At 54.8% G+C, this 19183-nt stretch overlaps 9 protein-coding genes across 9 annotated transcripts; 4 read left to right on the forward strand and 5 right to left on the reverse strand.

The window, feature by feature from the left end:
* Positions 1-304: 304 nt before the first annotated feature.
* Positions 305-2520, reverse strand: AYL99_03637 (hypothetical protein; the record flags this gene model as incomplete). The annotated part of the gene is made up of 6 exons (XM_018835151.1): positions 305-462; positions 583-969; positions 1075-1458; positions 1512-1749; positions 1808-2299; positions 2356-2520. 6 exons carry the CDS (start codon positions 2518-2520, stop codon positions 305-307), a joined length of 1824 nt encoding a protein of 607 aa, XP_018694801.1.
* Positions 2521-3190: 670 nt separating this feature from the next.
* Positions 3191-3950, forward strand: AYL99_03638 (hypothetical protein; the record flags this gene model as incomplete). Its single annotated transcript, XM_018835152.1, has 4 exons — positions 3191-3270; positions 3342-3372; positions 3460-3770; positions 3824-3950. 4 exons carry the CDS (start codon positions 3191-3193, stop codon positions 3948-3950), a joined length of 549 nt encoding a protein of 182 aa, XP_018694802.1.
* A 690-nt stretch (positions 3951-4640) lies between these two features.
* Positions 4641-5471, reverse strand: AYL99_03639 (hypothetical protein; the record flags this gene model as incomplete). The annotated part of the gene is made up of 1 exon (XM_018835153.1): positions 4641-5471. One exon carries the CDS (start codon positions 5469-5471, stop codon positions 4641-4643), a length of 831 nt encoding a protein of 276 aa, XP_018694803.1.
* Positions 5472-6363: 892 nt separating this feature from the next.
* AYL99_03640 (hypothetical protein) lies at positions 6364-7714 on the forward strand (the record flags this gene model as incomplete). The annotated part of the gene is made up of 2 exons (XM_018835154.1): positions 6364-6558; positions 6611-7714. 2 exons carry the CDS (start codon positions 6364-6366, stop codon positions 7712-7714), a joined length of 1299 nt encoding a protein of 432 aa, XP_018694804.1.
* A 651-nt stretch (positions 7715-8365) lies between these two features.
* On the reverse strand, positions 8366-9770 carry AYL99_03641 (hypothetical protein; the record flags this gene model as incomplete). The annotated part of the gene is made up of 3 exons (XM_018835155.1): positions 8366-9315; positions 9384-9507; positions 9573-9770. 3 exons carry the CDS (start codon positions 9768-9770, stop codon positions 8366-8368), a joined length of 1272 nt encoding a protein of 423 aa, XP_018694805.1.
* Positions 9771-10545: 775 nt separating this feature from the next.
* On the forward strand, positions 10546-11637 carry AYL99_03642 (hypothetical protein; the record flags this gene model as incomplete). Its single annotated transcript, XM_018835156.1, has 3 exons — positions 10546-10622; positions 10678-11532; positions 11598-11637. The coding sequence occupies 3 exons, from the start codon at positions 10546-10548 to the stop codon at positions 11635-11637; spliced, it is 972 nt and encodes a 323-aa protein (XP_018694806.1).
* A 779-nt stretch (positions 11638-12416) lies between these two features.
* On the forward strand, positions 12417-14450 carry AYL99_03643 (hypothetical protein; the record flags this gene model as incomplete). The annotated part of the gene is made up of 5 exons (XM_018835157.1): positions 12417-12517; positions 12577-12648; positions 12757-12999; positions 13061-13581; positions 13675-14450. 5 exons carry the CDS (start codon positions 12417-12419, stop codon positions 14448-14450), a joined length of 1713 nt encoding a protein of 570 aa, XP_018694807.1.
* Positions 14451-14981: 531 nt separating this feature from the next.
* Positions 14982-16271, reverse strand: AYL99_03644 (hypothetical protein; the record flags this gene model as incomplete). The annotated part of the gene is made up of 1 exon (XM_018835158.1): positions 14982-16271. One exon carries the CDS (start codon positions 16269-16271, stop codon positions 14982-14984), a length of 1290 nt encoding a protein of 429 aa, XP_018694808.1.
* Positions 16272-17236: 965 nt separating this feature from the next.
* AYL99_03645 (hypothetical protein) lies at positions 17237-19116 on the reverse strand (the record flags this gene model as incomplete). Its single annotated transcript, XM_018835159.1, has 4 exons — positions 17237-17587; positions 17713-17922; positions 17984-18229; positions 18277-19116. The coding sequence occupies 4 exons, from the start codon at positions 19114-19116 to the stop codon at positions 17237-17239; spliced, it is 1647 nt and encodes a 548-aa protein (XP_018694809.1).
* Positions 19117-19183: the final 67 nt, after the last annotated feature.

Raw genomic sequence — 19183 nt, forward strand, 5'->3', positions numbered from 1 at the left:
CCTTTTGAGAGTCAGTGCTACGGTGAAGTACCACGACGAGAAAGTCGGTGCTCCACGGTGTCATGCTCAGTCCAATCTCCCCAACAAAGATACATGGGACGAAAAGAGAGACCGATAACGAGAACGGAACAATGGTATGCTGTTCAATGAAAATCACGATTGTAACCGATCAAGCCACCGTGCGCCACGGGCAGAATTATGGACAAGTTGCGAGATGCTGTACTATAGGAGTTTACCTCATCAATCATAACTCCTGGTTCGATCGTGTCATTAGCCATCCTCTTCGTTCCTCGAGAGCTCAGTCCTAGGGCAGCTCGCTGTAACCCTTGCGGCGGGCATTTCTCCGCCACCTTGAGAGACCCAGCCTGCCCAGGACAGGGTTGAAGAACGTATAGTAGATCCAATAGCACAGACTCAGTGGTCCGAAAATGGACATGGGGAGAGCGTTGAGCAAAACATGTCCTGTAAAAAGCCGTTCAGTCAGTGGGGCTGTACATCCAAGGACATTGAGGTTACATTGAACCAGCAAAGACACCTTGAAAAGACGTCCTCGTGATAGTCAGATTTCAGGAGAGGACTCACCCCAGACAACTGGTCGCCTCTTAATCAATTCCCACATCTCTCCCTTCATCATTGGTTCTGCTCCTTCCCACCGCCACGGGCCAACCAGTCGGAACTTGGTGTTCATATTCGCACCGCATGCCCACACAATGAACACTTTCCATCCACGCTTCAGCACCTGGGTAGCGGATGGTGCAGAGCCCATATCGAGAGCCAGTTGGTAGGCATAGGATTCATGATCCACTCCATGTTGGACACGCGCTTCAGGCTTTGTCTTCAATTTGTACCACTCCTCCACGTCAGGATTCAGTTCTGGAGACAAGGATCGTAAGTTTGCCTCCGGAAGAAGGTTGAGGATTCGAAGGGTCCAGAGCTGAGCCTGAAACTCGGCGAGGGGCGGAATTGCTCCTAAGGATTATTCGGTATTAGCATCAAGGGATAGACGAAACCACAGCCTGTGCACACACACAGAAGGCCGACGGATGGACACATCAGAGCACGACAGGGCCTTACCGAGCTGTGGCCGGACGAAGCCAATGAAGCCAACGGTCTCGTCGCCGTCCTTCCACAGAGCACGAACATCGGCTTCGTTAGAGTGAGGATATCCTTCACTCAAGAATGGGAATGTCAAATGACGATAGCCGGTCGCATAGATGACAACGTCCGGCTTGATCTTCCTGGTCTCAATGTACTTCGACTCCTGCGTATCATTCTTGTGGAAATGGATCACACCCTCGTCGTCAATATACTCCGGAAATGGCGCAAAATCGATGGTGTGACCCTTCGTGTCGACCCGCGGCAGGTCAATGATGCGTTCCATGAATCGCCTGAGCCTGCTGTCTTTGATGTAGCGTCTGTCGAAATACGGCTGGACTTTGGTCGACTTCACAAAGAGGACTAATGGAAACTGTTATGCTGGAGCGAGCGCTCTGCGGATTTAAGAAACTCACCCTCGGACATGTGGTAGCCCTTAATGATTCCCGCATGCTGGCCGTACCCATATCGGGTATTGTTCAGCAGAATCCATGCGCCTTTCGTCCACCAGTCATAGAATACCCATTGCCACCGGGAGTTCCTCAGTTTCGGGTGCGCATAGGCAGTGTCAAAAAGGCAATTCCAGTTGGTGTCAATTGGCGACGGATTGTACTCGTCTTCCCTTTTGCCCATGACGACGAAGCGCTCCACATGCTGGGTGGGTCACAAGTTAGCATATGGAGAGATCTTGCCCATGCCAGATGTATCTTACCTTGGGTGCCAGGACGAACCCATTTCGATGACAAAGTGTTACCGAATTTGTGGGAGAAGTCACAGCAAAATATGCCATGTCCATCGCCGTTTCTCCTACACCAAGGATCACGACATTGCTGCCCTCGGTGAATATCTCCCGCCCTTTATATTGGGAGGAGTGGATGACAGTGGGTACCTTCTCGATGCCAGGAATGCTGGGCGCCACAGCATCCACGTGTAGCCCTGAACACACTGCAACGGCATCGCAAGCCCATTCCGCACTGGTCCCATCTGGGGATGAATAGGTCACAATATGACCTTTGCCACCTTTGGCGCGTCGTACATTCGTCACTGGGGTATTGAGCTCGATATGTGGTCGCAAGTTGAAATGATCGCAATAGCCTTCCAGGTACTCGACGTATTGACCGAGAGTGAGAAAGTCACCACAATCAGTTCGCTCTGGTGGTATCCTATAATCCGAGAAAGTGGTCAAGAACTTGGAAGACACCATCTACTTCGGATCAGCCCTGCCACAGCTCGAGTGTGGGAGAAAGGTCTAGATTTTACCTCGCCTTCTGGATAGGCGCGGTAGCGGAAGGTACCTCCAATGCCATCTTTGGCTTCGAAGAGTCTGGCCTCGACGGGTTCGATGTTGAAGTTCTGATTAGCTTGGAGGAGGTACTTCAGCGTGACCAGGCCTCCTGGTCCGGCTCCAATGATGGCAACACGCATTTTCAGCTCTGTTCAGTCAGTGGAAAACAAATGCCTGAAGGTCGAGGACTGGTAGGGTTACACAGCAGGGGGTAGGTTTTCAAATCCCAGGAGATTGGGAGAACTCGGCTTCGCCTGCATGATTTCCCCCGCTTCCATGATGAGATGTACCGAGCATCGACTGCTTCAGGGTGTGTGCAGCAAGCTGACGAGGGAGCGTTGTCCACGTATCAAGAGTGGAACTGCTAGCTTGGAGTCTCCTCGGGTGCATCTCATTTCGGCCTTTCCCGTAAACGAGTCCGCCAGCTGTTGACTAGGGCCCCGACGGCCCGTTGATAGCTGCATCGTGAGCGGGACATTCGACAGGGTAGAGCTAAAAGGAACGAGATATGGACGCGGAGCGAGAGTGGTTGATAGAACTGGGGTCAACTAGGCCTTAAAGCGGCAGTGGTGACACGGGCGTCTACTGCGTCTCGGAGAAAGTTTCGGCGGCACTGGAGCCGCCAAGAATTTTATTTCCGCAGCCGGCGCAGTTCTTAGTGATTGGAGCTCCAACTTGACGGCAGCGACAGCAAGGTCCAATCCGTCACGACCTCTACCCTGTGAGCAGAGTACAGTGAATCCAGGGTATGTCACATTAAGGCCATAAGAGAGCTAACCAACTGTCCACATTTCCACCCCAGCCGCCACCATGGGTGCAGGTCAATCAAAACCCGACGAGTCAACCAAGCATGTTTTCACCAGCGATACACCTATTCAATTTTCCCAAGAGTAAGATCTTGAGGCCATGATCGCGCGGTCTGCGCCTATCCTATAGAAAGCACTGCTGACGCTCCTCCCAGGCTGATAGATTCCCTCCAAGCATCTTCCGAAGTATGTCTGCTCTCCTCGCGACCCGGGACACGGGTTTCCACTCCAATCCGCAGGGGAGGCTATGCTCACAACACGTTCTTGATATAGACAAACTCGACCCGCGCAAAGACCCTCGAGCTGCACATCGCACAGCGCGTCGCTGCCGAGCTAGAAAAGATCCGCAACCACGAAGCCTCGGTCCTTGAGGAGGCACGGAAGAAGATTGCGACCAGCGGGGAGACAGATTCAGACTCGTCCCTCCTGCAGATATCACCGAAAGACCTCCTTCCGGGTTCTGTCGGTGATGAGGACAAGAAAGCTCCGTCAAGCCAGAAAGTGCAACAGGAAATCGAAAAGTTGAAGCAGACCCTGGGACAACGGAAAACGTTAAGAGAGGTGCCGAAGGAGGTCGAGAACGCGTAAGTCGAGTTTTCGGCTTCAGGTTACGTCCATGCTAACACTGGGCAATCAGGAGACAAGATGTCATCTCCTGCCTGCGGATAAACGACCGGAAGCCGCTCGACTGCTGGAAGGAAGTGGAGATCTTCAAGCGGGAAGTACGGAAGATGGAGGAGAACTATGTCTCGTCTGTACTGTAAAGCTATGTCTACGTCGGAGAGTCTGCATTCCGCCCGAGACTCTGGATCCAATGTATATAGGTAAAAGCAGGGTACCACATGCGAATGGGAAAAAAAGGGTTCTGGAGAATCCCATGGCTCGTATGCAAGATATTGCTTATGTTCGAACCTCTGCTCGATCTCCTTGCCTTCAATGTGCACTGAACCGATATCTTTCATGTCGCTTGGACACACTTCGCAAGTCTTGATCAAAAATTGAGGACAAATATCCCGGAAGATCTGATTGTTTCACCGGACTGCACCGCCACCTTCGTGTATGCGAGATATCCAATGCTGTTATCGCATCGAATAGCGTGTCAGCTTTGGGAAGTTCAATTCTGGCTCGAACTTCGGCAATGAATGCCGCCCTGGTAGTTGTTTGCGAATTTGATCGTGGCACTTGCTTCAATATTGGTGGACGCCACATCACCCTCACAAGTCGCCGTTGACTGTTGTGCTGTATTGGATTGTCGGAAGCGTCAGGAGCTTGAATGGCCAACATCATTCGCTGAGCCTTGGCCCCAAGTATCCTCCGCGGCCTGCTCACGATGCGGTCTTTTGACATACACCCCCTTTGAAGGTATTGTGCTCGCACATTCATGAGCATTTCTAAGCAGGCGGGAGGACCCGGTGCACCAAGAGCCAAGGGCTCTTTTGGCTTAGACGTAGAAGTCAGGGTCTGTCAAGCTCCTTCCTAACAATCCAAGCACCGCTCGGTCGCAGCTTTCTGTAATATTGGTCGACAAGCATGACACGCTTGAAGCCGCGTTTGGCATACCACTCCAAGGCTTCCTCGTTCTTCTCCCATACGTGTGCGAATATGCATACTGTGTCCGCAGCTTGAGCCCTAGTCGAAGACAAGACAGTGTCCAAGAGTAGTGTTGCGAGGCCGAGACCACGGTATGGCGAGAGGAGAGTGAGAGCTTGGATATAGATCTGAGAAGGTGGAGGGTGCAACTGAGAGATGAGAGAGCTATTTGGCGAGCATGGTTCTAAGCGGCAGCGAATCCAGCCAACGGGCTGCGACGCGTATAGGATGGTGCGAGACAATTGATTGACGATTGGATCTGTCACCGTTGTGGTGAAGAATGCATCGCTGTACCGAACAGGCAGGGTCGTGGCTGTAAGACGCTGAATTGCAGCAAGGTGCTGTTCTGAAACACGTGCAACAAGAGCTTCCGGAAGACGGGGAATGGTGATGACATCGAATTGCTGTAGGTGGTCACTTGATGGCTCCTTGGCTTCCAGGATTACCCGTGTTGGCTCTCGAGCGACAGTGGCAGAGCTTCTGCTGTTGACCTGGCCTTCTTCGGCTTTCAAAGTGCGGACAGGTGGACTGGTCGTCCTCTGAGACGCTTGGATTCGTGCTGCTTCGATGATCCCCAGCCCGCGGCTCGCGGACACGTGCAGACACGCGTCGTGGTCCTCTGTAACAGTTGGCGGGATGGAGAGCGCCGGAGTCACCGGTTTGGAGAAATACGAAAGAAGAGTAGCCTGGGGCATGTCGGTGCTAGCATTCTTCAATGGAACACCACTCCACACTCGAGCTGGGAGCTTGCTGTCATGGACGGTGGTGCGCGATGGGCAGTCAGGGGACCAAAAATAATGCTCGTGCAGTGGTGGACTCGGGGCGGCAGCTACCGGCGCTAAAAAGAAGGTTATCGATGCTTATTGAGCCGCGGGTGGCAGTCTTAGCGAGCCCTAAGCAGAGCCCCAGAACCCGGTCATTTTTGATTTCTGCGTTCCGCATCATCGGTGCTTCCCCTTCACAGCCGCTGCCACCCCCCTCGAACGACATCTTGTGTCTTGTTGGTATAACCGTACCTCGTCGTTGTTGGAGCACTCCTCGGGTGTGTCTTCACTATCTACCCCTCAGACTCCCGGACACCCAGGTGTCCCTCTAGCGAGCAAGAGTATCCCCGAGTGCGCCCTAGATCCCTTCCCCGGAGTGCGTGCGCTCCTTGTACGCCCGGTCGTCCACCTTCTCCAGTGCGAGACAATACAAATTGAGTGGCACAATAGAAAGATTCATGGGTGCTATTGAATGAACAGAGGGCTGTTGGGTGCGGCAGGGAGTGAAGGTGTTTGAATAGGCCGAGTGTGCTGGCGCAGAAGTCTTCCTCGCAGATCACAATACCAGTAAGTGAATACACTGCCGGACAATAAGGTGCATCACGGTGAACTATGTTATTCCCTGCTATTGTGTGGTCCTCAATGGAGCATCAGGCTTCTGCTGTGATGCATGTTCTTTTAAATATGCCCCTTCCTCTACCACTTCCCAACACTGTGTACACGACGAAGACAAACGCACCTCTCTCCCCATACCCCTGTTCTCTCATTGTGCGAAACGTTGCTGGTCAGCCTTTTGATACTTGCTCGTGTTTGTTTGTCCAATATGGCTCCTAGAAGAGCATACGTCTCCCTGTTCCCCAACAGCAATGTCGATGTCGACTTGTGGGGGCGCTTTATGGAAGATGAAGAAATCACAGCTGACTGTCCACCTCCAGTCAAGGACGTTCCTGACATGGCTTCCACGAAACTGTCCAAGTCGTCCAATGTCAGCTTGAGTGCGTCTGATCAAGAACAGGCGGTTAGTGGGCCAGGAATGCTTGCTTCGTGCTCCTTCCACTGACTGGACCCAGATTACGTACCTGCTGGAACATTCAATCGAAAGCATCCTTCATGATCTTCTTCTCGACATACACCAAGAGGAAAAGATCGCTCGGATGCAGACTGCCGTCCTTGAAGTCGAACAGAAAGCTGAGAAACTGAAGACCGCTCAAGATGGCGAAACCACCATTAAGATCGAAAATGAAGCCGTCGAAACTGACGCTGCGATGCTCAAGTCCGGCGAGGTTCAGCTCAAAGGAAACCCGATGAAGACAGTCAAACACATCAGATGTCCGAATTGTCGTCTCCGCCGCCTGCTGTACCCTCGCGTTGGCTACAATGCTCGTCCTGTTCCCGATGCCAGTGAACAGTACTGCAAAACTGAACCGATGATTGTTCTTGACAAGCATGACGTGCATGGCCAGCGCAAGAAAGGCGTCAAAGTCAAGGGTCAAGCCAAAGGCAAGAACAAGAAGAAGAAGGACGAGCCGAGCTCGCCGGCAGCCTCTGAGAACTCTGACCCACTGACTCCGTCTTCGTCCATGCCCACTGAGTCGTTTGAATTCAAAGAGATCGACTATCCAGCTGCCAAATGCCCAAACCGCGACTCTCACCTCGGCGACCACTGGAAATCCGTCAACGTCTTCGCCACGCATCTCAATGGCAGCTGCTACCTCAAGAAGGACCGCGCGGCCGGTCGCGAGGCCAATGCCAAGATTGGTGGTACTCCGCGTGACAGCAGAGCCAATTCACCCAAGCCTACCGCCAACGGTGGCGTCAAGAGAAAGGCCGAGGACGACGAGAAGGGCCCGGGTCCTGGCACCAAGAACAAGAAGCAGAGGACGGGCGGAGACGGAAAGAGGGGGGACAAGAAGGCTCCTCCGAGCAAGTTGAAGGAAGTCAACAATGTGGACGACGGCAAGTCGGACGAGAGCCCCAAAAAAGAGGCCAACGGCGACACGGCCCAAGGGACGCCCACCAAGGCGGCGGCGGCGGCGGCGGCCAGAGCAGCGAGCTCGGAGCCGCAAATCAAGCTCAAGCTCAAGGCGAGCGCTGGCGCCGGTGCTGCTGCTGCTGCTACGGGAGAGGGACCGGCTCGCAAGAGGCCGAGCAAGGCCAACAAGAAGGAAAGATAACATGTGTACAAATAATTTCCGTGGCATAGCGAGGCCTGGGGGGTTGGGTTGGTTTCTTGTGCTTCTTGGTTTCTTTCTCTCTTTCTCTTTCGACGGGCGTAGGAAAGGGGAGTGGTGCTGGGCTGGTGGCAGGGACGTACGTGCACACACACACACACACACACACACACACACACACACACACACACACACACACACACGCACACACCTCTGTGGCGGACAGGTTGATAGAGACAATGCCAGGCATGAAACTTGTAAACTTGTAAACTGGCTTTTTTCTTCGTGAGAGATGAGACGTACGTCTGTTTGATATCTAATTGCTGCTGTTGGTGATCTTTTGTCTCAAGTGAGATAAACGTCTTGCTCAAATCAAAAGACGGTGAGTTGTAGCTGGGTCAGGACATATGTATATCCATCAGGAGCGTTTCAAGACTCTTCGCATCATATCTACTAACTCCTCCTGTTGTCCGCTCCCCTCCGCTGTACACCCCACGTCCAATGACTGACCATACCTGATCGCCCGATTCCAGCTTAGCCTCCTGCTCCATATGGGCTTGAGCGATTCCCCAGAGCCGGGGGGTAATTCGACCGCAATCACATCCTTTTTAAGGCGATGGCACTTGGAGAAGAAACAACAACAGCAACCACCACCTAGGAGGAAGAGGTTGCAGCCGCCGCCGCAGGTAACATGGCCTCGACGATGTTGCCCGTGGCACCGCCCTCGCGACTGTGCCAGATCTTGACCATCTTCAGTCCGGCGGCCTCCAGGATCTTGTTGAAGCCGTCGGCGGTGCGCTCTTTACCACCCATGACCATCACGACGTTGTCCATGGCGGCCGCGGGTAGGTCAGCCTCGTGTACGCGGCGGGGCATGACCATGTCGGCGATAAGGACCTTGCTGTCAGGTGCCATGGCGTCGCGGAGGTGGGACAGGATCTTGACGCAGTTGTCGTCCGAGTAGTCGTGAACGACGCGGCGGAGGAAGTAGGCCTTGGCGCCCCGCACGGGCTGCGGCGTCCAGAAGTCGTGCACCATAGCGGTGACGCCCGCCGGAAGGATCGGGGAGTCCTTCGCCTGGGCGATGGGCTGCGGCAGGTCCTGCAGCACCATGTGGTCCGGGCGGAGCGTCGGGAACGCCTGCAGGACCTGGATGATGGACTGGCCCTGGCCGCCGCCCACGTCGACCAGTGTGGCGCGGTCGCCGTCGTGCGCTGGGTCATAGAGCGTTGAGAAGTCGTAGAAGCCGATAATGGGGACCGAATCCTCTTGTGACATGAAGCCCAGTTGGAACGCGCGCAGGCGGTCCGGGAACTGTGCCATGATCTCCCACACCGGGTGGCCGTCCATGCCGTGGCGGTGGGTATAGGGGTTGCGAAGAGGGTCGTCGGGCTCCTGCACGGGCTTGCCGTCCTGGGCGGCTCGTTCCTTCACGTAGCTGTGGAAATGGACCATGGTGGACAGGCACTCGTCGTTGATGAACTGGAAGAAGTTCCCCGGGCCCGGCACTTGGATGTACGCTCGGGAGAACTTGGTGTGCACGTAGTCATAGTTGGAGGTCTGCTCGAGGAACTTGGTGCCGACGAGTAATCGAAGTTGTCGTTCTTTTGTTTGGTGAGAGAGACACAATGATCAGTCAGTTGCGTGGAGGAAAGAATTGCATAACCAATACCTAGCAACGAGTCCTGGACGCCTGTGGCTTTCGAGAGTTCAGCCAGAGAAATGGAACCGTCCACCGGGATCTTTTCAAACACTCCCAGCCCCATCAGGGTGCGAATACAGACAACCTCCAGCATCTGCCATTGGTTAGCACTCACGTCAGTTCTGGCAGCCACAGTGTGTCAAAAAAAGCGTCACGGACATTGACCGAGTGGTGCATCGACATGTCCGACGGTGCCATCACGAGACGGACAATGTCCTTGGCGATGGCGGCGACATTGGTTCTGGAAATGTAGCCCGTGCTGCCTGGCGCGAAGTCGCAGGCTTGGGCGGCTGTGGTGAGCTGCTGGATCAGCCCCTGCAGCTGAGCAGCCTGATCTTGATCTGAGGACGACGCCATTGTCACCTCCTCCCGTGTGGCTTGCAATACTGGATGTACACAGACAGAAGAAGCTTTCCTTAGCGGTCAAAAGGACGGGTTTTCTCGAAGGTTGGGGAGGAAACAGGTGGGCTGGGTGGAAGACTGTTAGACCGACAGGAACATATTTCCGCAGCTGAAGCAAGTTTCTGGCCTGGCATGAGAGGGGCATGGTGATCATTTTTCTGTTGGAACGCCCGCATCGTAAGGAGTTAGGTTCCTCGCTTGGGATTGTTGCAGAGATTCGTTTATGTTGGTGGCCGACGGATGATGGTTCGACTGCGGGAGGTTTGATGGCAGGGTGGGGACGAACGGGTGGAACGGTGGGTTCACACAGCTGCTTATCTGGGAGTTTTTAGGCGACTCCATGCACGCAATTCAGGCTAGTAGGCTCACTAGGGCAGCAGCTACAACACGTGGAAGAGGGGCCTAGTGGCCTCTGCTACACACTGTCCGGAGTACGGAACAGGTACATGGGCTCACCCCTGCGGCCATGTTCTAGGTATTATCTGCTCACACCTTGCTCCCCGCGCAGCTCAACCAGCCAGTCAGAGAATTCAATCCCCTCAATCAGCCATGTAGCTTACTTCCTGCGTCCCAAGTACCCATCAGGCGGTGCTTCAAAAAGAAGCCAACACCCCCCTCCCTCATCCTTCATCCTTCATCACCATGAGCTCTCCCCGCCTCCACAGCTTCTCATTTTTCGCCTACACCTTCCGGGCACGCGACCAATCCTGTCTGACCCCAACCCTTTCATATGGAGCCCGACGAGAACGACGACTTTGTCGATGAAGGCTATGCCAGCACTTCCGGAAATAGCAGCTATGTGACGAGGTGAGAATCCGCCTGTACACTGAGGAGGGGAAGAGAGACCTGACCATGAGACCAGCATAGCAACCGAGATCCGTGAGGGGATTGAAGAATACGGCCGACGATGGGCGGCATACGGGAGACATTTTTACGGCCTTCCCATCGACGATCAGGAACAGAACCGCAATGACCTCCAACATTACAAGTTCTTCCTCCTGTACGAGGGTCGCCTCCATCTCGCCCCCATTGATCCTAACCCTCAGAATATCCTGGACTTGGGCACTGGGAGCGGCATCTGGGCCATCGAGATTGCTGACATGTATCCCATGGCACGAGTCATTGGCGTTGACATTGCGGCAGTCCAGACCGAATGGGTGGCGCCAAACTGCCACTTTGAGATTCTGGATGTCGAGACGGACTGGGAGTTTCCGAGGAAGTCCTTCGACTTGATCCATGCCAGGGAGTTTCTGTTCGCCATCAGAGACTGGCCGGCCCTCATCTCACAGGCATATGAACACCTTAGACCGGGCGGGTATTTCGAGCTCGCGGTCACGGTGCCGGAAGTCGGCTGTGACGACGGCACTTGCCCACCTGATTCGACCTACACTGAGATGGGCAAGCTCTTCTTCAAGATCGCGCAAGCCATGGGCATTGACGGCTCCGCCTGCAAATCGTGGAGGCAACAGTTGCTGGACTGTGGCTTTGAGGATGTCCAGGAAACTGTCTTCAAGATCCCGACGAATCGATGGCCAAAAGACAAAAGATTGAAAACCATCGGGGCGCTCGAGGTGCACAATTTCTTCCAATACGCACAGGCTGGGTTTGAGAGAGGCGCAGTGGCCCTGCTCGGAATGGACCCGGTAGAGCTCGAGGTCATGCTCGCCCGCACACGGAAGGAGATCCTGAATCGAGACATCCACACCTACGTGCACTTGTAAGTCCTGGTCCCAGATGTCGCCAGTCGACGAACGCTTGCAAGGCTGACAGTGTTGAACACAGCTACAACGTGTATGGCCGGAAGCCAGGGCCACCGGGATAGATGATTCGTCCATGCCGGATCAATCACACCAAGCAGACGATTGTCGATGCCAGAATGCACTGACTGATGTATCCCTGACGTTGGCAAAATAACTCACGGAGGGCTTTCCCCCAGCTCAGGTGTATCTCAGATGCTCGATGCACCATGCCTGCGAGGTATGCTGTCGGGGGATGAGATAGTCTCCGTGAGACGCTGTCACCCTTCAAGTCCATAAAGGCACGGCAACGTGCGAGACCCGACCACTTTCAACTGTGTACCTCGTATATTGCACCGAAAGAGCTGTGTTAGAAGGGACTGTCTTTAGTGTTTCGCTTCACGTGTCGGACGCGCGTCATTCTGGGCTGATTGGTGGCCATCTCAACCGAACACGCGAGGCAGTCGGTTCAATGCCTAAATATCGGCATAAATGAAGCCGGTAATGCGCAGTGGATCTGCAAATAATCCACTCGGTCAAGGGCATTGAAATTGCTCTGAGGCTGTGTTCCTTTCCAACATACCCCTTCTCGCTCTTGTTGAGCACTCATGTCTTTGGCCTGTAATGTCACTACCGGAATGCCCTGTGTCCCGACACTTGCTAGCCTCACTGGAGATTAAGCTGGGACAACCACAACTCCTGAATTGAAGCCACCTAGCTTTGACCGCTTGAGATGAAGCAGCAGCCACACCCCCGTCCAGCATTTTAGAGGCTGCGGGCTTCTGTGTGCGGCAGTGGCAACGAAGAGTCGAAAGCTGTGATTTTAAGTCGCCGTTGGCTCTGGATTGGCAGAGAATATTCCAAGATGACTGTCACGGCCACTACGAAAGTATCCAAGGGGTTATTCTGCAGAGTGGCAGCAACCTTGTTGTTCCTCATCCTCCTCCTCTGGGCTATATCAGGATGGTATGTTGGAGAAAGATGACCCCAAAATACCGAGCTATGAAATCTCACGCTCTATGCAGGATGTTTCCAAGCAATGCCCCGTCCGTCGTAGGACGCCCGTCGCACGCCAGCGAGCTTCTCGCCAGATATCCGTGAGTTTCCGCCAAAGGCTTCTCTTTTTCTGACATCGTTGCTCTGCGGTATGGCGAAGATACGCCGGGCTCCAAGGCTGGGATACACCCATCTGACTCGAGGGTCAGGACGCAGAACTTCACCATGCCCATTGACCATTTTCACAACATATCCCGCTACGAGCCCCATACGAATGCCACTTTCCAACAACATTACTGGGTCGACACCAGCAATTACGTTCCCGGAGGCCCAGTGATCATCCATGCCATGGGTGAAGACAACGCCAACTACGACCTCGAATGGCTCCAGAAGGGCATACTCCATGAAATCGCCAATGCTACCGGTGGAGTCGCCGTTCTCTGGGGGCAAAGGTGTGCAAGGCTCCCTCCATCTTCTCAGCAAGATCACTTGATTCTGATGTTCTATGTACAGATACTATCCCGGCGGCTACGACATCGTCCCAGACCACCGATGGACACGAGAAAACCTGCGCTTCCACAGCACCGAACAGGCCCTGGCGGATCTCGCCTACTTCGCTCAACGGGCGACCTTCTCGGGCCTGGAAGACCGGGACTTGACGGCGCCAGGTACTCCGTGGATCATCCTAGGAGGCTCGTACGGCGGTGTCATATCGGCATTCACGCGCATCCAGTATCCAGACCTCTTTTGGGGTGGCCTGTCGTCCTCGGGAGTCACGACGGGTACGCTCGATCACTGGCAGTTTTTCGACATGATACGACGCCACGCGCCGCCGAAATGCGTCGAGGCTCAGCAACAGTTGACCAACCTGATGGACAACGTCTACGAGAGTGGCAACGAGACGGCCCTGGCCCAGCTCAATGCAGCCTTCAACGTCTCGCAGTCTTCGACATACCCTGACCTCGCGTTCTTCCTGACCAGTCCGTTCTCGGCATGGAATCAGCAGTGGAATAGAAAGCCTTACCCTTTCACTGGTCAGTACCCACCACCGCCTACAGCATGAATCAAGCGCCTCCCAAGATACAGAACGACAGACCATGCTGACCTCTTCTCTCTCTTCCACACAGGTCCAGCCTCTTACTGTGGCCTGCTGACGTCCGACTCTTCGCAATACCATACACCCGAAAAGCTTCACACGATAGCGCACTCGCTTCTCGCTTTCGCCAACAGGACCGCCACCCCCGACCCCACGACGCTGTACTATCCCTTGCTGAACCTCTTCTCACATGTGCGACACACGAATACCTTCTGCGCCGGACGCGCTGTGCACGAGTGTCTCTCGCTCACCCGGCCGTCCCCCTTCGGCTGGCTGCAGTGCACCGAGGGCGGCAGCTTCGCGACGGGCTACACGCCAGGCAGCGCGGGTCACCCGCACGTCCTGCCCCTGGTCTCCCGCACACTGTCGCCCGCGTACTTCCTCGCGCGGTGCAGGCGGACCTACAACACAACCACCCCCGACGAACCGCGCCTCGACCGCCTCAACCGTTACGGCGGCGTCAACCTGTCGTACCCGCGCCTGGCTCTCTCCACGGGAGAGCTGGACTACTACCGCGGCCTGGGCCCGCTGGCCGAGTTTCTGGAGAACGGGGAGCCGAATCCCAGGCTGATGCTGCTCAGCGGCAGTCATGACGATAACGCTGATGAAGGATCGTCGTCATTGTCGGCTGGTGACGCACCCGAGATTGTCATTGAGGGTGGCTTCCACGAGTGGGATTTCCCGGGTCTCTTTGCGAACGAGACAGCAGAGATTCAGATGCCCGAGGCCGTCAAGAGGGCGAAGGCTAAGGAGGTCGAGGCCGTTTTAGGATGGTTGAGAGAGTGGAATGCCACGCATGGAATGTAGGGAGTAGTAGACGGGAGGGGACAGAAAAAAGGGTCGCCAGCTGGACACTCGAAAAATATTGTACTTATAATACGTCGGTAGATATATCTTATATATCTATCTATGTTATGAGAATTACTCACATGACACACGGTCGCTTTATCTTTGCACATTTATCGCGGAGACGCCATCTTATTGTGTGTCGCGGGGCGAACAGGAGACAAGGCTGGACATCAGCTTGCTTCCCCCGGGGGAGGGGGGGGAAATATCCTCGGTATTATCATCCAAGATATACACAATAGATGTGACCGGAGAGTATGTGAGTATGTATGTGAGTATGTATGTATGAACTGCTGTCGTATCTAGCTATGTACAAGTTTCCTTTCATTTTTTCACGATGCATCACCTTCGTCTTCCGTCCATGGGGACACGGTCGATTCCTGTAGTCCAGTCGTTATGCATGCCACATGAACTTGCCTACCTACCTATCTACATATGTAGATCGTGAAGTTGGTAAGAAATGGGGAAAAAAAACAAGGGAAACAATATCAATCAATGGCCCGGCCCCTTCAACCCCATGCAGTTGGCGTAGTAGGTGACGGTGGCGGACCAGTCGGAGAAGATGGCCTTGATGCCGATCTGGCGGGCCAGCACGTCGAGGGCCTCGTAGGCCTGGCCATCGTAGGAGATGATGGGCGCGATGGACGACCAGTAGTAGTCGTCGTCGGCGCGGACTTGGTCCAGGGGGCCCGAGCGGTCGAACGACCAGGCGATGATGTCCAGCCCCGCGGCCATGGCGGTGGTGGCGTAGATGGACGGCACGATGGTGTCGTTGTTAGGCCCGCCAATAGCAAGAAGGAACGGATAGGGCGGGGATATTATGTTTACGCCGCTGGCCTTGAGGGCCGGGAGGCGGGCTACGGCCGTGCTGAAGTTGGACGCCACGTCGCCGTCCTCGTCCAGGAACACCGCCTGCGCCCCCCACGCCGGGTACTCGTTCAGCCACAGGTAGATGTCGGCCGGGTTGAACGACTGCGGCCACACGCGCGCCGGCGCGATCCCTTTGTGGATGAACGTGTCGATCATGTCGCGCGCGTACTGCGCCTGCGTGTAGTGGCCCTGGAACGGCATGGGCACCTGCTCTGGCGGCGTCTTCAGCTCCGGCGTGAAGTTGCGGTAACCTGGCAGGGAGTCCACCAGGTCGATGTAGCTCTCCAGCGTCATCACCTGCGCGCACGTGTTGTACAGGTCGGTCCGGAACGAAGGCGTGCCATGCTGGTAGTCTTCCGGCGTGGTGGCCGACGCGTTGAACCCGTCCATCTTGCTGCACAGCGTCGTGTACTCGGCCATGGTGATGTCGCTGGTGCAGCACAGGGCGTCGGCGTCGGCCGTGTCGTTGGCCGGCGTGAACGGCACCGTGCACTTGGCCGCGAGCTCCGGCCGGAGCAGGATGTCGGTGGTCGTGTGCAGGTCGCAGATCGAGTGTCGGCAGACCAAGCCCAGATCCGACGTGAAGGCCACGTCGCACTCGAGGATCCCGGCGCCCATGCGTGCACCCGCCATGGTGGATTCGACCGACTCCTCGGGAAACTGCAGGGTGCCGCCGCCGCGATGGCCAATGCTCCAGGTGGTGACTTCAAAGGGGCCGTTGTAACACGACTCGAGCTTCTGCTTGAGCGGGCCGTCGGTCATGTTCTGGATCAGGTAGTACGGGCGAGGCCCGAGGTTGACGTAGTAGTCATCCTGCGCCGGGTGCTGCCATCGAGGCTGTTTGACGGGGACTGCGACAGCAAGGTCCGCTGCTAAGGCCACCAGGGCCAGACAAGTCGTTGTTGCACGCATATCTTCTAGGTGAGATCAAGACTGTACCGCGACTTCTGAGATCTGCCCACCGCTGCCTGAGAAAGAAAAGAGAGTCGGGAAAGAGTTGCAGAACACAGCAGGCACCAACCTTTTTGTACCTGGGCTGGGAAGCTATTCAGCAAGCTCACAGCTTTCTTCTCCATCAGCTGCGAGTTTTATCTGCGTCATGACTGCACGTGGGAGATTCGAGGGACGTTTACGTCCTCAGAACAGGAGTGTTGGTGAGCTCTGGACAGAGTAATCCGCCTCTTGCACAAGTCGCACCACCATTGCGGTCCCCAGTGGTGTCGAGCAAATAACAAGCCTCAGCAAGCAACGTGGACTGTTGTTCCTGCATCTTGCAGCCAGGCTCTCAACGGATTGCCCGGCTGGTCCTGATGGCAGGTGGATGACTGAAGGTTGTTTGCTAGGCTCAAAAGCGATATTGGGAAGTGAGATTTGCACCCCGCTGATGAAGGTGGTTCGATCAACGGTCCTGACCACGACTGAAGCCTTGGCTGCATATATGCGACGGTCTTCGCAGCTCTGCCTGCCAATGACAAGACGATCTCCTCCTATAGCGAACACTGCTGCATTGCCGTAGTTCCTTGGCATGCCGGGGGCGGAGTGGCATTCCGCCAAGGAAGGAATCTCGCGGGACGGTCAGAGCTGCCCCTTCGGAGCTGGACTGGAAGCTTGGCCCTGGGCTGTCTCAGCTGTCCAATGAAGCGTGAAGACTTCATCATGCTTGTGAAGTTGTGATCGTCATTGGATGGAAATTCGAAGATTTCCATCAATTGAAGGAAGTTGACCGGCAGGCCCTTGAGTTGATCCTGAGGAACCAATTGAGACACCGTAACGAGATCAGTGATCGAGAGCCTCGGCAGTAATTGGCAAAACAAGCATGGGTAGGAAGCTTAGGTTCAAACGAGTCGGAGCTGTTGCCCAGCTTCATCCGCTCCAGGTTATTTGACAGGGTCTGGCGCGCTGCCAAAAGAGATGAATGGGTCAATGTCACCAGTTGACCTGGAGCGCTCGATCCACAATGTTGGAATAGCCGGTGGTGTAGTGATCATCGTGGCGACCCCGTGCTCAGGTTCAACCGGTACGTTTGCTGGTATTGATGGGCGTTTGTCTCCAATCATCACGGTCATCATCTCCTTGTTTTGTCTCTTGGATGACAGATACCAAGCGAGAAAGACCACAAAGGTGCATCCTCCAGTCAAGGCGAAGTAGAGCCATATCCACTTTGAAACGACCTGGTTGGACTCTCCAGGTAGAAAGTTGAAGAAGCCGGAGCTGAAAAGTGTCGCCATCTTGTGGTCCCGGGGAATTAGTGGTTGGATCAAGATCGATGTGAGATAAGGGGACTCGGGCTGTCCTATGCGGCCTCCCTCGAGGGCTAGGGAAAGCGCGAGAAGCTGTTTGGATAATGACTTACAAAGGTGCCTGGAAGAAAAAGGAGCGTCACCACTGCGATGATGCGCATATCGGTGCTATCCTTGCGGGTGAGTATGGCAACGTTCCTCGAATCTTCCGCCATATCCTTCATGGCGTTGCTGTGAAGTAGACCTATCTCTGCGATTCTCTGGGAAGTTGCCGCGGTCTCGATGTTGAGCTTGTTGTCCTTTTGACCGATCATACTGTAGACCTGGACAAACAGATCAGCAAGTTGGCAGGCAGGCACGAGAGATCGTCGAGGCACCCCATACCGTCTGGACTTGAGCCCGTGTCCGCGCTGACAATACCTCTCCATGAACTTGGGCACCCACAATCAATTCTCGCAGGTATAAAATCCTCATTTGAAGGCCGCCCTGGGCGTCGAAGCCAACACCCTCCAGCTGCACCTTCAGATGGCCGTTAAGTCGACCCCGGATGGCGCAGACGATGTCCAAAGCTCTAAGACTCGAGGCAAAAGTCATGTCGCAAAACGACAGTGTCCCAGTGACACCTGTCAACTGTGAATTTATGTCAGCCTGGGTCGATGCTGACAAATAAACAATACCTTTTGTGTGATTTCGTCGAAGTTGAGCTCTTTCAGGACCCTCTCCCGTTCTTGATCTCTGGCCGCGTTCCGGGTTGGATCCGTCGAAAAGCCGTGTCTCATGCCGGTTCTGTATTCAATCTCCTCGATCCCTTGGGCTCGCTTTTCAAGAAGCACAGCGAAATAGTGCACCTTGAGTTCTAGCAGGAACACTGGTAGAAGCATCGGGTCTTGCAGATACTTTGTAGACTCTCGAAGACATTTGAGCATCAAAGCGGTCTCACCGGCTTGCATGCCGTTCACGATACCCGAGATGACCTGTGTCTCCTCGTTGTAGACGAGCCCAAGGCAAAAGTTCCAGTCTCTCGATCTTGCACTCCGCACCATAAGCCCTGTAATTGCTTGTCCTGCAGAGTTCTTGGTTCGAAATTCCGTGGCTATCGGTAGCGTGCTCAGCATCATGCGCAGCAGTTCCGTGGGCAAACACCAGTTGATTCTGATTGTCTCGAAGGTGTTTCGAGATATTGGCAGAGCTAGGATCTGTGCGTCGCTTTTGTGCTGCTCTGGGCTCCCAATCAAAAGTCGAAGTCGGAGTCGGCCATTAGTGAGGCTGTTGTCGAGCGGCCTACCTGCTAGTAAAGAGGCCTGGTAGCGGGTCTGGTCTGCAATGTCGGACTCGGCGATTTCGCGATCAAGTAGCACCAGCTCGTCGCCAGCCTGTGACAAGTCAATTGATGGGCCGATGGCAACCTTGAATCGGTGGCTAACATCGGGCTCCCACACCTCAACCCATCTGTTACCTGTCCGAGGCTCAAACTTGGAAGGGTCGTTCAGGAGTTTGGTGTAGTAGAAATCATACATGGCAGGCCACCAAGCTTATCCACAGTAACTCGAGCAACGATGTCTGCTGTCAATCAATCTGCCTGAG

The sequence above is a fragment of the Fonsecaea erecta genome (assembly GCF_001651985.1).
Source record: "Fonsecaea erecta strain CBS 125763 chromosome Unknown Scaff3, whole genome shotgun sequence".
Taxonomy (NCBI): domain Eukaryota; kingdom Fungi; phylum Ascomycota; class Eurotiomycetes; order Chaetothyriales; family Herpotrichiellaceae; genus Fonsecaea; species Fonsecaea erecta.